The 16,193-nt window shown below is 35.0% G+C and overlaps 4 protein-coding genes across 6 annotated transcripts in view; 2 read left to right on the top strand and 2 right to left on the bottom strand.

Annotated features, from left to right (window-relative positions):
• Positions 1-805: 805 nt before the first annotated feature.
• The window catches only part of LOC141405330 (uncharacterized), a 540,708-nt gene continuing 525,320 nt past the window's right edge, over positions 806-16,193 (bottom strand). The window contains exons 2-3 of the mRNA XM_073989547.1: positions 1,466-1,483; positions 806-1,407 (exon numbers count right to left, since the gene is read on the bottom strand). Of these exons, the coding sequence (XP_073845648.1) occupies positions 863-1,407; positions 1,466-1,472 (552 nt within the window). The 5' untranslated portion in view covers positions 1,473-1,483 and the 3' untranslated portion in view covers positions 806-862. The remainder of the gene's footprint in view (positions 1,408-1,465; positions 1,484-16,193) is intronic.
• Positions 1,869-2,846, top strand: LOC141405329 (UPF0598 protein CG30010). The gene is made up of 2 exons (XM_073989546.1): positions 1,869-2,123; positions 2,193-2,846. Exons 1-2 carry the CDS (start codon positions 1,905-1,907, stop codon positions 2,706-2,708), a joined length of 735 nt encoding a protein of 244 aa, XP_073845647.1. The 5' UTR covers positions 1,869-1,904; the 3' UTR covers positions 2,709-2,846.
• On the bottom strand, positions 2,617-3,944 carry peo (ubiquitin E2 variant domain-containing protein pendolino). 2 transcript variants are annotated; one of them, XM_073989544.1, is made up of 4 exons: positions 3,733-3,944; positions 3,612-3,676; positions 3,447-3,550; positions 2,617-3,387 (listed from the first exon to the last, which is right to left on the bottom strand). In XM_073989544.1, exons 1-4 carry the CDS (start codon positions 3,801-3,803, stop codon positions 2,896-2,898), a joined length of 732 nt encoding a protein of 243 aa, XP_073845645.1. In that variant the 5' UTR covers positions 3,804-3,944; the 3' UTR covers positions 2,617-2,895. The 2 variants fall into 2 exon arrangements, with proteins under 2 accessions (XP_073845645.1, XP_073845646.1); XM_073989545.1 differs by lacking the exon at positions 3,612-3,676 and having other exon boundaries at positions 3,733-3,916.
• On the top strand, positions 7,502-13,714 carry LOC141405326 (phosphatidylinositol 4,5-bisphosphate 5-phosphatase A). 2 transcript variants are annotated; one of them, XM_073989542.1, is made up of 3 exons: positions 7,502-7,808; positions 7,878-8,983; positions 13,046-13,714. In XM_073989542.1, exons 2-3 carry the CDS (start codon positions 7,952-7,954, stop codon positions 13,055-13,057), a joined length of 1,044 nt encoding a protein of 347 aa, XP_073845643.1. In that variant the 5' UTR covers positions 7,502-7,808; positions 7,878-7,951; the 3' UTR covers positions 13,058-13,714. The 2 variants fall into 2 exon arrangements, with proteins under 2 accessions (XP_073845643.1, XP_073845641.1); XM_073989540.1 differs by lacking the exon at positions 13,046-13,714 and having other exon boundaries at positions 7,523-7,808; positions 7,878-12,976.

The following is a 16,193-nucleotide window of genomic DNA, read 5'->3' as shown; positions in this document are numbered from 1 at the left end:
GAGCTATGATGCCAACACAAATTATTTTAAACGCATGTTGCGAATCTGGGAATGCTGTCGATAATACGTTAAGAAAAACGGTCTAGAGAAGCAACTACTCTTTCAAAAAAAGTCCACAGAAGCACGCTTTCTTTCAGAAAGGTTCCACAGAAGCACCCTTTCTTCCAGGATGGGTATGTAGAAGCACCCGTTCTTTCAGGAAGGGCCTATAGAAGCAACATTTCTTTCATAAAGGGTCTAAAGAAGCACCCTTTCTTTCAGAAGGGTCTATAGAAGCACCCTTTCTTTCAGAATGGGACAATAGATCTTAAAAAGGATCTATATATTGACCTCAGTTTCAGCTGTTCCCGTTTACACGTGTAAGTTTCCCTTTGGGCATCAGTTGGTACGTTTCCTTTAAAAACAACTAGTTAGCTGGAGAATTTGTTTGGCAAGATTCCCAATTTGATTGGCTTCCATTTTTTAAGACTGTGGCCTTATCGTGGAGTAGTCGAAACCTACTCCGTTGAAGTGAAAGATGATTCATGGTGGGAAGCCTATACGACAAGTTTACATGGGTATAATCTTTAAAAGTAGCCATTCTGAGACCCAAAATACCCACGATAATGTTCAAATATTGCTCTTAAAATTATGCTTTTCTTCAAAATATTTGGTTCCGTTTTAGTGTGGGACAAGAGCAAACTACTATTAAAGCTTTATGGAGTAGGGTCATTTACATAAGATTTTTAAAAAATCTGACAGATATAACTAGGATAACTCATCGTATATCATGGTTTTAATGTAAAGCTAATTAAAAAACTCAAAATTTACCTCTTTTTGAATCTCATATCGTTATTTGTTTATTTTATTCTATAATTGATTTTCATTTGGCTTTCTTTTTTCTAGCTCCTCCACCACCTCCTCCACCGCTTCGGCTACTTTGTGGTACATCTCCGGTCTTTTGCATTCTTCCCACTTGCATATCTTTTAATTTTGCCTGCAATTTCTTCTTTGCTTTTTCTAATTCCTCCTCTTGCTTCACTGTTTTAGCTGGTTTGGGATGAAGGAATTGTTTCCGTTCTGTTTTCTTTGCCGCTTCACCGCATCCATGTACTTCGGGAAGACCATGTTTGAAACAATATCTTTTCTGGCAGTGTTCACAATTTTGTCCCATAAGACTTGTTTTTGCTTTACAACGTGCAAAATCACATAAATTATCCACATCTTTAACGGCGGTTAAAACATCATCCAGCTTCATTTCAACAACTTTACTTGGTATCTTCTCCAGCAGTTCTAGTGTGTTATTGGTTCCATAATCTGGTTTCTTCCCTGGTTTGGCGGGTGGAAATAATGGTGGATCTGCGGGAGATTGTGGATCGGCGGAAGGTGTATCTTTTGGTGACACATCATCGGATTTTGTTTGATTTCCTTAAAAGTCGTTTATTTTTATTAAAACTATTCAATTTATTTAAATTTTGATAATTACCTGACATTTTCTTCGTTTGGATGTGAATCAAAACAAAAATGCCTATGGTTGCTTAAAAAAACATATGTTTTAGTGATATCAATTTATAGTGAATTATAGGTTACCTCTTAAATGACAACGCATGGTACAATAATTCTTAGGTAGGCCACAGCTAACAGCTGATTACAATTTTTTTTTTGTTATGGCTTAATCTGTCAAAACCGTGTTGACATCCAGAGTTGCTATTTATTATTGATCAACTAATTCAACTCTGTTTTGTTTTCATTTCAACATTTCGCTCTTCTTCTTCTTTGTATACTCATCCGTTATCATTCATCAATACAATTTTGACGTTTTACGCCATAGCGACAGGGTTGTATTTTTTTTGGCGATTCTCATACCTGGCCTACCTATGAATTATTGTACCATGTGACAACGTATGCTAAGTGTTAAATAACATATGATACATTGCAATTTCGCAATAACAAACAATAACAAAAATCTGTTTGTTTATCCACTCTTTGTCTCACACAAGATGCTAATTAGAAGGCTCAATACTTCTCGATTCATTTATCCGTTAATACCAAAGAGATGCCAGAGTACCGTTAGTTATATACAAGGTCAAGAACCGGAACCAAAGATACGTGAATATTTCTATTATATCGATCATGAGGGCATGGTAAGTTGTTTTAAAATAAAATACTTGTTGCAAAGGTCATTTTTCAGGCTGACACTCTCTCCTCTTCAGCTCTTTTTGGATGATGCCAGAATGAAAAATTTCACTTCATGCTTCAAGGAAAAGAAGTTCTTGAAATTCTTTTTTGATCGTGTTAAATTCAACGACACTAAACGTTATCGTTCAGAGTTCCCATATCTATCACCGTGTGGCAGAGAACGCAATTTTATAAGATGTGATGACACTCCAATAGTTTTTACCCATGTAATGGAAACCTCTGATGGCGTGGACAAGTTGTTATACAACCATGCTGGTGATGTATTACAAATTGACTTTGAACCGGCAAAGATATACATGAATCCTGAAACTGGACGGGTATATCATCCCTATCCATTGGCAAAAGTGGGTTCGATTGGTTTAATACGTTCCAAGCTGTCCATTGAATTGAGTAAATATTTTGAATTCGAGCAAGGAGAACAATGCGGACCAACACATATTTGGTGGAAGGATAAAAAACTTTTATTACAAAATAATTGGTTTGGTAATACCATTCGTTATGGTGTAAACTCTAACAGGGAAATACAATAATCAATAATAGCCTAATTGACATTTTCAATGTCCGTCATATACATACATATATTATTAGTCAGATACATTATTTGTTACAATACATTTTGTTTTTGTAAAAGTTGTAAATAAAAAGAGGTTTTTGTATATAGTTCTTAATCAAATTTGTTTTAGTTTAAAGAAATTTAAGCAATTTTATACTATTCCACTATTCCGCACTTAAGGGGGCGTATTCTCCCTCCTTCACCCACGAAAGACCTTTTGCACCGGAAGAAGAGGCTGCAACACTTGTTGTTGTATTTGTCAATATGGGTTCTTTGCCTTCACGTATGCGTTCCTTGACGGGTCCATGAACTTCTTCATTAAACTGTTCAAATGCTATATAATGGGGATCATCTGTTGGGGGTTCATCATAAAGATGTTCTTTGTTGCTGTCTATACATTCTTTTACTTTGGCTATAAATCCGGCACGATTCTGCATTAGTAATTCAGCAGCTTCACTATTTGGCCATTTGGTAGTTGAGCTTGTTGGTGTACGCAAACATTCTACAGGGTCAATGAAAATTGCTTGTAAATATTTTAATAGCTGCCAAATATGGTCTTCACCACAACGCCACAATGGAAAGGCTTGGGATAGATCTAGTGTTCCGGTAAATGGACATATCAGAGGATGATACATTTCATTTTGGAAAATAACTGTCTAAAATGCAAGAAAACATTATAGAAAATAGTTGTATCTAATAAACCAAACTTATTTACCGGCACTGTCTTATCATCTGGAAATTTATCGGGTAGTGATATGTTGAAACGAAAGATACCCTCCTCATAAATTCCTTGTCTAACAAAGATCACACCATACCACACTGAAAGAATTCGTTGAAATTTATACAATTCTACATTATTACAAAGTAACACCAAACTTACACAAAGAATTAGCAAATGAAGGTATCACATATATGCCTCCCACTTTTTCTGATGCCACCATTTTACTTAAAAAATAATAGATTTGATAATTGTTTGTATATTTGTAACCGAATTAACTTACTATTCTGCTAAGATTTTGTACTCCTGTTGTATTGTTGCTTGGACATCTTCGGGCACGCTATCCTGTGACATGTCTTTTTGGAATCGCTATAGCTTTGAAATTAACTTAAAATATAATTTTTGTGCATTTAAAAGCAACAATCTAAACTAAAAAATAATCCTCTTCATGCAAATATGATGATAATAAAAATAAATAAATAAACAGCTGATTATGAAGAGGATGACAGTTGCATAGTGGTACGATTAGTTGATGTGGTATCGTGAAAGGACGTTTACATTTACGAAAACCAGTGATTCGACTGTCAATTTCATTGTGTTTACGTCAAATAAAAGCTAGATGTGTATTGTGGCGTTATCTGTAAATCGCCAAGAGTTAACTTCTTAAATTAGAAAAAAATGCTTGAAGGCCTCGGCACACATGGTCCGTTGTGAGTCGCGTCACGCATTAAAAACGGCAAACACATGGTACAATAAGGAAGGTAGAACAGGTTCGAAAAAAACGATTAAAATTCAACCCTACAAGTATGCCCGCTTCCTGTCAGAATTGTTATACTGGCATATGCAACAGGTTGCCTCTGTTTGTTTGATATTTTTTGTCATTTTATCCAATTCGTTAAAACAGCGCGAAAATGAATGAAACATAAATATTTGTTTTCACATGTACATCGAAACATGGTCAAAAACTTATTTTCAAATTAAGTTTGATAAATATACTCTACAACGCCTCTGTAATTAACGATTTCATTGCAATTTATTTTGAATCTATTTTGAAAACATTTTTAATATTTTTCTAAACAAACACATACACACACAAAATAAAAACTTCACATTGACAAAAGTCGGTCACACTCAGAAAAAAAATTGAAATCAGATGTGAGCTCTGTTATACCTTTCTATTTATACCATGGGCAAACACATGATAAAAATTTTAAGTGATGACAAGTTTTTTCTTGAAGTGTTCATTTGGTTGCCGTAACTATTATAGTACGTTTATATATAACCGGATTTAACAAACCCACTGGGTTTCAAATGTCAATTCATTTGCGTATACGTCAAATAAATCCTCATTAAGAAGGTTAATGGTTGGTTTACATTCGGCGTCGTTTCGTGATTTCAAAGGCGTTTCGTGATTTTGCGCGGAATCAACCAAAATTTATCATGATTTCGCATACAAAAATGAAATCATCTCATTTCGTGATTTCAGCGAAATCAACATCGAAATCACAGTACACATGATATACAACCCTGATATTGCCTTAAAAAGTACCAAAAGTTGCAACACTTTTCACGTATCACAATAAACAAGGTAGATGGTCAATTGCTGCAACAAAAAATTTTAGTATCAAAATTTGTAAACAATGTAAAAAAAATATTAAATTACTTTGTTACAATGCTATTTTTCATTTATTTCCGTACTTTTTTAATGGTAATGTTAGAAAAAAGAGGGAATTGTCTAAAATTGATTCCCCATACAAATTTCTTAAAAAATACGGGAACGGAAAAATGACGCAAATTGCAAAAACTTCAACAGTAATGTCAATATCAACGTATCAGCTATCGTATTTAGATGCCAATGAACATGCTGCTAGTTTCAACTAGGCCAAAATTGTATGGCAGAAAACAGGAGAATAGGGTGTTATTCGGCGCTATTTTTATTTAAAGAGAAGTGCCAGTCTTGCTAGACTTCTGAGAACGGGAACGTATTTTTAGCACTAAATAGGACAACTACTGCCAGTATTAATTTTTTGCAGGTTCTGAACACAGCTTTTATCTATCAAAATTTATTATTATGATGTCTCAAGGATAAAATAATTTTTTATTATTTTCATTTATTAGTACTATACACAATTAATACGATATATAGATAATTTTACGATAATTTTCGAAATAAAGTTGTAAAGTTCTATATTGTCCTATATTTTTGATGACTAATTCAATTTAAAACAACTTCTTTTGAAAATTCATGTTCGATCAGCTGCGCATATACATCTACCTTAATTATTGTGATATGTTTGAAATCAACAAAAAAATAAATGTAAACAACGGGGTGTATTTCAGGATTTCGCGAAATCCAGTGGATTTTGGGGCGCAAGTGTAAACTTGGCATAACCCTACAAAGGCTATAATACATGGTATAATAAGAAAGGTATGGCAGAGCTCACAGCTGATTATAATTTTTTTTCTGTTGGTGGCCGACTTGTGTCAAAGCCATTTTGCTATAGCTCTGTTCCAGAAGTAAAAAGTTTTTAAAATTTTTACCACTTTTACACATTTTGCGTTCCAATTCAAATTAGTGACACCACGTAAATGCAAGTAACGCAAACGGAAGAGTGAAATTGGTGATGCCAAAGCAGCGTTTTTTATTTGTATCAAGATTATAATAACATGCCGTTCTTACTTTACCCTTAAGGCCAGAACAGAATCAATCGTCGCTTGCTTTGCTTGCTTCCCAAATGTCAAATTATAAAGGAATGCCAGAGCCTCTTTGCAAATCCGCCTGCGTTCCCCTTTAAGGGCTGTTTACACCATCTATCAATGTCATATGAGCTGCCATTTCTTTCACCCATTCGACATTCTCTATGTTTGTCAAAATTGACGTCATCCCCTTTAAGGGCTGTTTACACCATCTATCAATGTCATATGAGCTGCCATTTCTTTCACCCATTCGACATTCTCTATGTTTGTCAAAATTGACGTCATCCATACAACTTTCAATTTGTGCGTTCATACCTGAAAGTGCTATTTTCGTATGACAAAACCTAAAAATATTAAAACAGCTGTTTTTGTCATTATTTACATTTATTGTTGAGTTGCAATTTTGCGCAAATTTTAATTTTGGTTGAAGGAAACTGAATTGGTAGAATTGGTGTTATAGAGACATTCATGTTTTTGCCACCAAACAATCATTTCAAAGACTGCTTCTTTCGACCAATCGATCTGAAAATAACATTATAAACGCCATTTATTTACTTTACTGAAAATTTAAATATACATACCTTTCCATTTTCGTTTTTAAAAGATTTTGTTTTTCATTTTTTGTTTGAGAATGTCAGAAAGCAGCTGATAAATTTATGTTTACATACGAGAATGCCGTATCAAATAGAGCGCTCCCTAAATGAAAAATTTACATATGAGTTGCCATAATTTTGATAGATGAACATTTTCATAGTGGTTACACTATAGCTTCGTTCCCGTACTTTTTAATGGTAAAACTCGTAAAAGAGAGAACTGCAAAAAATTTGTTCTTACACACAAGTTTTCTGAAATAGTTCGGGAACGGAAAAATGGAAAATACGTCAAAAAAAACTGGAACAAATGTCAAAGCCGGCGTATCAGCCAATCAGACGCCGGCAACAATGTTACTATTTTTTTACTCGCCCAAATTTGTCGTGTAAAAAGTTTTTAAAGAGAGCGTCATTCAGCGCCATTTTTGTTTAAAGAGAAGTGAACATTTTACAACTCTTTTGTGTACGGGAACGCTTTTTCGAGTAAAATGTGTAAAAGTCGTAAAAATTGTAAAAACTTTTTAGTTCTGGAACACAGCTTATGTGTACAACATTCGCAGGTAGAAAATTTGGCATCTCATACGACATTAATAGATGGTGTAAACAACCCTTTAGGAGGCTCTGACATTCATTTATAATTTGACATTTGGGAAGCAAGCAAAGCAAGCGACGATTGATTCTGTTCTGGCCTTAAGGGTAAAGTAAGCCGTATGTTATTATAATCTTGATACAAATAAAAAACGCTGCTTTGGCATCACCAATTTCACTCTTCCGTTTGCGTTACTTGCAATTACGTGGTGTCACTAATTTGAATTAGTCATTAAAATTATCACGTAAACAAAAATAAAAACAATGAATTAAAAAATAAAAAAATAAATCCAATTAGCAGAACATAAAACGGTGATACAAGGAACGAACATTCTTATCAGCAACCTATGTAGAATAGTTACTGAATCTCAGGAAAATTACCAAATGTTGAGGAACAATAGGAAATAAATTTCAACTATTGTTAAAATTGTACCTGTCTGTCGTAACCTTCAAAACATTTTTGGACTTAAATAGCTCTTTAGAGGTAAGAACAACAAACAAAAAATAGATCCAAAACAGGTTTATTCATTCATACCACATATCTATTTTATAGAGTGTGACACACAGTCTTCAAAGAACTTTGTGATTAACCGAGACCGACCGTCGAGTGCCAACAAACATCATATCATGGTGGCCACATCAATTATAGCCGAACTATGCATTTATATCTTAACATGGAATGTTGGAACCCACTATCCGGAAGATGTAAACTTAACCGATATGCTTGCTTTAAATGGAACTTCATCATGTCCGGGAGAAGATAAACGACCTGATCTCTATATATTGGGTTTTCAAGAAGTCAATGTTAAACCCAAAAATCAATTTCTGAATATCTTTCAAGATAATCAATGGACCTTAAAGGTGCGCGAATACCTATCAGATCACGACTATGTCAAAGTGGAAACGGCTCAACTGCAAGGTATATTGATCAATGTGTGGTCATTGGGAAAACACATAAACAATATAAATAATATTGAATCGGAAACGACTAAGGTGGGGTTGGGAGGACTCTGGGGTAATAAGGGAGCAGCTAGTGTACGTATGAGTCTCTATGGCAGCGGTGTGACATTTGTCAATTCCCACTTAGCAGCTCACGATGAACACTTGAAGGAGCGAGTTATTGATTACAATCAAATATTGGACAATCATCATTACAAAGTTCGAAATTATCGTACAATTTTCGATCATGATTACGTTTTTTGGTTTGGTGATTTAAATTTCCGTTTAAATGGTCATGACACTCCCGAAGAAGTTAAGGCTGAAGTTGAATTGGATCATTTAGATGATCTCTTTACACGTGATCAGCTGCAAATGGTACGCGAGGCAGGCAATGCATTTTCCCTGTTGACTGAAGAGAAACCTACATTCCGCCCCACCTTTAAATATGTTGAGGGTACATCTGACTATGATTTGAAACGTCGTCCAGCATGGTGTGATCGTATTTTGTATAGAGTGGAAGAGAATAAATATCCTGATATTAAGTTGGAATTGCAACAATTATCGTACAAATCACATCCCCAATATACGTTGTCCGATCATAAACCTGTTACAGCGGAATTTTTGCTCGCAATTAAAGCTGAACATCAAACCAGTGAAGATATTTACGAAATGACACATGGCGGTGCTGGCGGCCGCAGTACGGAAACTCCATTATCAAGTGTAATTATAATTTTTTGTATATCTTTATATAGAACGATATTTTGAGTTGTATGATTTTGTATTCTATTTTAATTTCTTTTTTTACTTTTTATTTCATTTCACATTTTCTTTTTGGTTGGTTTGTGGCTTTTGTTTTGTTGATATGCTCTTTTTTGCTTTCCCTTTCCTCCGTTATTTCTGTAAGTAGTTTAATTGGCAATAGAACTTTTTTTGCAAAAAAGAAAATTTCATAACAAAGCTTTGTTCAGATTTCACTTACCTGAAAACATCTTAGAGATTAACATTACACGAATTTATTTTGTTAACCCTATCTGCCTTAGCTTAATACCCCGTGGCTTTACTGTAACTAACATAGACATTTTTCAAACTAACTTCATTTTATTTACATATCAGTTATTAAACCTTTAATGTATGCCGTATATCATATTTTCAAGTAGTTAACAACAGAATTATATTTATAAGTAGAAATTCTTATGCCCAACATACTACCGTAGACCTTTAGAATATCTTGTATATAGTCTTCTATTCGAAGTACACGTGAAGATCTCCCACCACCATAGCATTAAGTTTGTTTTTATAGCCTCTGCCGTTAGTCTAAAGCGATAATATACAATTTGATACGGCCAAAATTGTGTCTCATGAAAATAATGGTCTTAGACCCCAAGTATGTTTGGACGAAATCCGTTTCAGACAATTTGGAGTTGATTTAGCCATGTCCGTCCCTCTTTCTGGCTGGTGCGCACAATAACTCTTTAGCGGATCAAATGATTTGGTTCAAATTTTGGGTATCGTAAAATTTGTCCAAACTTTGTTTAAGATCGAAGATTGTCCATATCGGTCTACTGCATTCGGTACCTCCCCCACAATTCAAAATTGTTCGGATCATTTGATTTGTTCTAAAAATTTGTTTCTCCTTATATTTCCTCCAGGCATGAAGCAGGGTTGGACAAAATCGTCATACTCCTTCGTGTACCTCCCTCATAAAACTTGGAAAAGTACAGTATAACCGCACGTCTCGGATTATTCTGAAATTTTTTGCAATAAGTTCTTCTTGCGGGCCCTATTATGACTGCGCAAGTCCATACTTCCTTAGACAATGGACCAAAATCTCCAAAATATGTCTGCCTTCACCAACTAAAGTGGGCAGTACGTAGGTTAGGTTAGGGGATGTGCAGCCACTAACTTTTGACTGCGTCACTCGGAGACCTTCCGGTCCATTGTGATCATCCAGTAGAAAAAAGCTGCAAGAAAGGAGGAGATGGAAAAGAGAAGATAGGGGGAAGAAATAAAAAGAGGAAGTTGTTAGAAAAGTAAAGAACGAATAAAATTACAAGAAAGTTTGAGAGGGTAGGAATAGTTTTAGAGGAGGAAAAAAGATTTATTTTTTTAATGGTGGGCAGAATAGTTGAATTAATTTACGCGTTCAGGTTGCGCTGTCCCAGCCACTTCAGATTTTTGATGATGTTGTAGGTCACAGCAGGTTCCACAGTTGAGTAGAAAGTTAGACACGGTGGAAAGTGAACACCTACTAACCTATGCCGTCTACGATCAAAGGCTGGACAACGACACAGGATGTGCTCGATCGTAAGATAGCCTCGATAACCCTCGATGGAAGAAACCGATTTGATCCAAACGATGTATATTGTATAATTTCTTACAGACTCCGATTATGTCCGAATATTGACTACGTCTGACCACTCTTTCTGGTACATACCACATAAAGTTTGGAAAGAGTGCAGATTAAGGGCTCGTCTGTTATCGTTTTTAAATTTTCGGCAAAAACCATGATAGACGTTAGAATTATTGTGTTTACTTCTTTTCTTTAGGTCCGAGTTGGCATAGCTGACTTATCATTTGCAACCCCATAAAAAATCCTATGATGACCAACTTAATGGCCGGCCGATTGGCACGATACTATCGAAAGAACAGACTTCCAAAAGTAGGCCCATTTCTAAAGGACCCAGAAGGCCTCTTGCGGTCTTCTTTATGCGAAATAAGACCTCTTGAGGTCTTCTATAAGCAAAAGAAAGGCTCTTGAGGTCGTTTTTTGGCAAAATAGTCCGTCTTGAGATTTTCTGTGGGCAACAGAAGACCTCTTGAGGTCATCTATAGGCAACAGAACACCTCTTGAAGTCTTCTTTGGGAAACAGGGGACCTCTTGAGATCTTTTTTAGGCAACAGACGACCTCTTAAGGTCGTCTATAGTCCACAGAAGACCTCAATAAGTCTTCTATAGTCCACAGAAGACCTCAATAAGTCTTCTATAGGCCACAGAAGACCTCTTGAGGTCTTCTAATGGCGACAGAAGACCTCTTGAGGTCGTCTATAGGCAATAGAACACCTCCTGAAGTCTTCTTTGGGAAACAGGGGACCTCTTGAGGTCTTTTTTAGGCAATAGAAGACCTCTTAAGGTCGTCTATAGGCCACAGAAGACCTCAAGAAGTCTTCTATAAGCCACAGAAGACCTCAAGAAGTCTTCTATAGGCCACAGAAGACCTCAAGAAGTCTTCTATAGGCCACAGAAGACCTCAATAAGTCTTCTATAGGCCACAGAAGACATCAAGAAGTTTTCTATAGGAGACAGAAGACCTCTTGAGGTTTTCTAAAGGTGACAGAAGAGCTCTTGAGGTCGAAGATCTAGTGAAGTCGTCTATAGGTAATAGAAGACCTCTTGAGCTCCTCTATAGGCGACAGAATACCTCTTGAGCTCCTCTATGGGTGACAGAAGACTTCTTGAGGTCTTCTTTAGGCAACAGAGGCCGTATCTAGGTTTACTATGCGCAACAAAGACGTTTTTGGCTAGATTTGCACACCAAAATAGTTATAATTTGATATTTTGGGGTTTCCAGTGGTCTAGAAACTTCACCACCATAACGGTACCATCCGATTTCAGGTATTTTGATGTTTTTTATCTACATTTTCTTGCCGAAATAACTATATTTTGGCACTTAGGATTCTTAGTGAGCTAGAAACACCTCCACTAAAAATTGTGGACAATTTTGAAATAGTCCCTAAATAACGGTACCATCCGATTTCAGGTATTTAGACGTTTTTAAGCTATATTTTCACACTGAATTAGCTATTAGTTGATACTTAGGGTTTCTACATATAAAGAAACTTCTCCACACAATATTATGAACATAGGTCCGCGTTTTGTTATAGCCCCCATATAACGGTGCCATCCGATTTCAGGTATTTAGACGTTTTTAGCTACGTTTTCAGACCGAATTAGCTATAATTTGGCACATAGGGTTCCCAATGGTAAAGCCGCAACTTCTCCAAAAAAAAATATGGACATGGGCTACCTTTTGTTATGTAATGGTACCATCCGATTTCGGGTATTTTGACGTTTATATCTAAATTTTATGGCCGAATTAGCTATAATTTGGCATTAAGGTTTCCTAATAACTTTTTCGCCTAAAATTATTGTTATTCCATATTAGCTCAGAATATATCATGGTGGAGGTTATAAAAAGTTCGGCGAACTTAACGTTTTTTTATTTGAAATTTTGCCTGCTAGGTCGAAGATAATTCTACTGTTAATTTTCATTAATTTTTTCGTTGGAGTTTGAGAAGATCCAAGATTTTATTCGTGATAAAAATAGGGATCTTAGGGAACTTAGGAAATTTAAGTTCACCACTCCTGTGTTTTTACAGTCACAGGTTGAGGACATATCTCTGTCGGCAAAGCTGATTGAAAATTTCTTACTTATTCCATACAATTCTTAAATGTGAATGCCTAGATTACTGAAAATATGATATACCTTATACAAAGTATTAACACCTCACACTTCGAATACATTTTTCGATAGTTAATACAAATTTTATTCCAAAAAACATGCATAGTTTTATTACTGCATTGAGAAGAGAAGTTAATCATGATATTTAAATATGTATAAAATTTTGGAAAATGCCTGGATTAAGTTATTAAAAAAAATCATTTTTGAATATTAAGAAGAATTTCAACAAAAGCCCATTCCAAACAGAAAGAAATTCTTGATAACAATATATTACCGTCCAGTGTTTCATTCCTATTTCTTTCTTTATTCTTTTTTTTTGCAGTGGATTGAATAATTACCAATGGAATAAAGTTTGTTTAAGGATAAACACCATACGGATTTAGAATCTCAAGAAAAATATACTACACTTCTCTACTCTACCCTACTATATTATGTTATTTCCATTCAATACAGTTAAATGTAAACCACTCTAATAAAATTGTAAACTATGCACGCCTTCAGTGGAATAAAATTATACAATAACTCAATTAATATTGTTATTTTTGTCTTCATTGTTAATTCATTTTCATTACTAATACAATTATTTAATACTCCCAATCATACCTTTTTTCTTTTCAATATTTCTAACCTAACTAATCTCTCTACGCGTGTGCTAAAACTCCCCAAGTCTTTCTGTTGTGCTTTTGATTATTGTTTTATATTTTCAAGATATTTTAACTAACTCATTGAGAAAGTCAATTTGAAAACGAAATCTTTATATGAATCATATCTTATGTCAGCCATATACTTATAAATTGTATCTATTTTGAAAATAAAATTACCAATAATTGTGATCAAAGCAATAATGTTCTTATATTTAACATTTATCTATAAATATATCAATCTACATATTGTATATATGTACATACATATGTATGTATGTATGTTGCAAATATTTAGTTAACTAATTTACTGTTATAAAATCGAATAAATATACATATATGTAAATCTATGATTGATGTTTTACTTAAAAAGTATAATTTCCCTTTTGAGAAAAAAAACTCTGTTCCTTTACGTGCAAAAATCTTCAAGTTTTACCACTTTTTGATATGAGAGCAGTTTACAACTTTTACTACTTTTGCCAGTTTTACCATTTTAAAATATGTGAAGCATTGTGGCGTTTTTTTATTGGGATAGCGTTTGCAATTTTGTTTTTTCAAAATAGTCTGGCTTAATCCCATTGTTGTTGTTTTAATATTTTAAAACAACTAATTTATTAGTGGGAAAGATTTGGCATTGTTCGCCAAGGGGTAAGGCAGGGAATACTATAGTTTCGATCCACGCCACTGAATCTCATCAGTTCCCTTGTTTCTTGTTTGTGGATATTCTCCACCGAAGTTATTTTTCAATAACTTCTTCAACAAGAAACTTTTTATACCCAAACATCAATCGTCAGCTCGAAGTATAAAGGTAAGCAAAGAAAAAAGTTCAATGAGAAGTTTTTCCTTGGCAACCTCATACAACTCCGACGAAAGTGTCTGCGAAAACAATTCAAACCTCTTCCACTTGTATGTGTCGTCGAGTTTCGACGAATGTACACACCAAAATTTGGTTGGTCTGAGGTTGGAAGAGGTTTGAATTGTTTTCGCAGACACTTTCGTCGGAGTTGTATGAGGTTGCCAAGGAAAAACTTCTCATTGAACTTTTTTCTTTGCTTACCTTTATACTTCGAGCTGACGATTGATGTTTGGGTATAAAAAGTTTCTTGTTGAAGAAGTTATTGAAAAATAACTTCGGTGGAGAATATCCACAAACAAGAAACAAGGGAACTGATGAGATTCAGTGGCGTGGATCGAAACTATAGTATTCCCTGCCTTACCCCTTGGCGAACAATGCCAAATCTTTCCCACTAATAAAATAGTTGTTTTAAAATATTAAAACAACAACAATGGGATTAAGCCAGACTATTTTGAAAAAACAAAATTTTAAAATATGTTCAAATTTATAATGAAAAAAATATCAAAAAAAAAAAATCGAAAATAACAGGTTCTGGAACATATCATATATTTTACACTCCATTTATAAAAACAAGAACTTTCTCACATTTCTTACACAAAAAAATCCCCATCTTTTAGATTTAATCTATATTTCAAATTATCTAAGGGCTTACTTATGGTCAGTTATGATTGAATGCTTTAACAAAGTATTTACTGTTATTACATTAAAACAACAACAACAACAACAACAATTAATACAAAATATGAAATGAAAAAGCTTTCTTGATAATTTCAAATTCACTCATCGAATATGGGGGGGATTTTTTTAACTACAGAACCCATTTACAATTTTCGTGTTTTTGTTGTGTGAAAAGCTTTCATTTAACGTGTGTGTCTGCTACCATTAATGACCTTTTACGTCAGCTGTATGATGATATCTTTAAGTATCATCAACACATTATCGTATTATTAAGTATTGTTTTTGATGTAATCAAATTAAAGGGTATTTTACAAACTACAAAGTAAATAAAGCAAAAATAGCATTAAAGGTCTATAGAAGCAGCCTTTCTTTCAGAAAGGGTCTATAGAAGCACCCTTTCATTCAGAAAGGGACTATAGAGGCACCCTTTCATTCGGAAAGGGACTATAGAGGCACCATTTCTACCAGAAAGGGACTATAGAGGCACCATTTCTACCAGAAAGGGACTATAGAAGCACCCTTTCATTCAGAAAGGGACTATAGAGGCACCATTTCTACCAGAAAGGGACTATAGAAGCACCCTTTCTTTCGGAAAGGGACTATAGAAGCACCCTTTCTTTCGGAAAGGGACTATAGAAGCACCCTTTCTTGCGGAAAGGGACTATAGAAGCACCCTTACTTTCGGAAAGGGACTGTAGAAGCACCCTTTCTTGCGGAAAGGGACTATAGAAGCACCATTTCTTTCAGAAAGGGACTATAGAAGCACCATTTCTTTCAGAAAGGGACTATAGAAGCACCATTTCTTTCAGAAAGGGACTATAGAAGCACCCTTTCTTTCAGAAAGGGACTATAGAAGCACCCTTTCTTTTAGAAAGGGACTATAGAAGCACCCTTTCTTTTAGAAAGGGACTATAGAAGCACCCTTTCATTCAGAAAGGGACTATAGAGGCACCATTTCTACCAGAAAGGGACTATAGAGGCACCATTTCTACCAGAAAGGGACTATAGAAGCACCCTTTCATTCAGAAAGGGACTATAGAGGCACCATTTCTACCAGAAAGGGACTATAGAAGCACCCTTTCATTCAGAAAGGGACTATAGAGGCACCATTTCTACCAGAAAGGGACTATAGAAGCACCCTTTCTTTCGGAAAGGGACTATAGAAGCACCCTTTCTTTCGGAAAGGGACTATAGAAGCACCCTTTCTTGCGGAAAGGGACTATAGAAGCACCCTTACTTTCGGAAAGGGACTGTAGAAGCACCCTTTCTTGCGGAAAGGGACTATAGAAGCACCA

Source organism: Musca autumnalis, unplaced genomic scaffold (assembly GCF_047663935.1).
Source record: "Musca autumnalis isolate F117 unplaced genomic scaffold, ASM4766393v1 scaffold_5, whole genome shotgun sequence".
In the NCBI taxonomy this organism is placed as follows: Eukaryota; Metazoa; Arthropoda; class Insecta; order Diptera; family Muscidae; genus Musca; species Musca autumnalis.
This window is presented reverse-complemented; position numbering and strand designations above follow the sequence as displayed.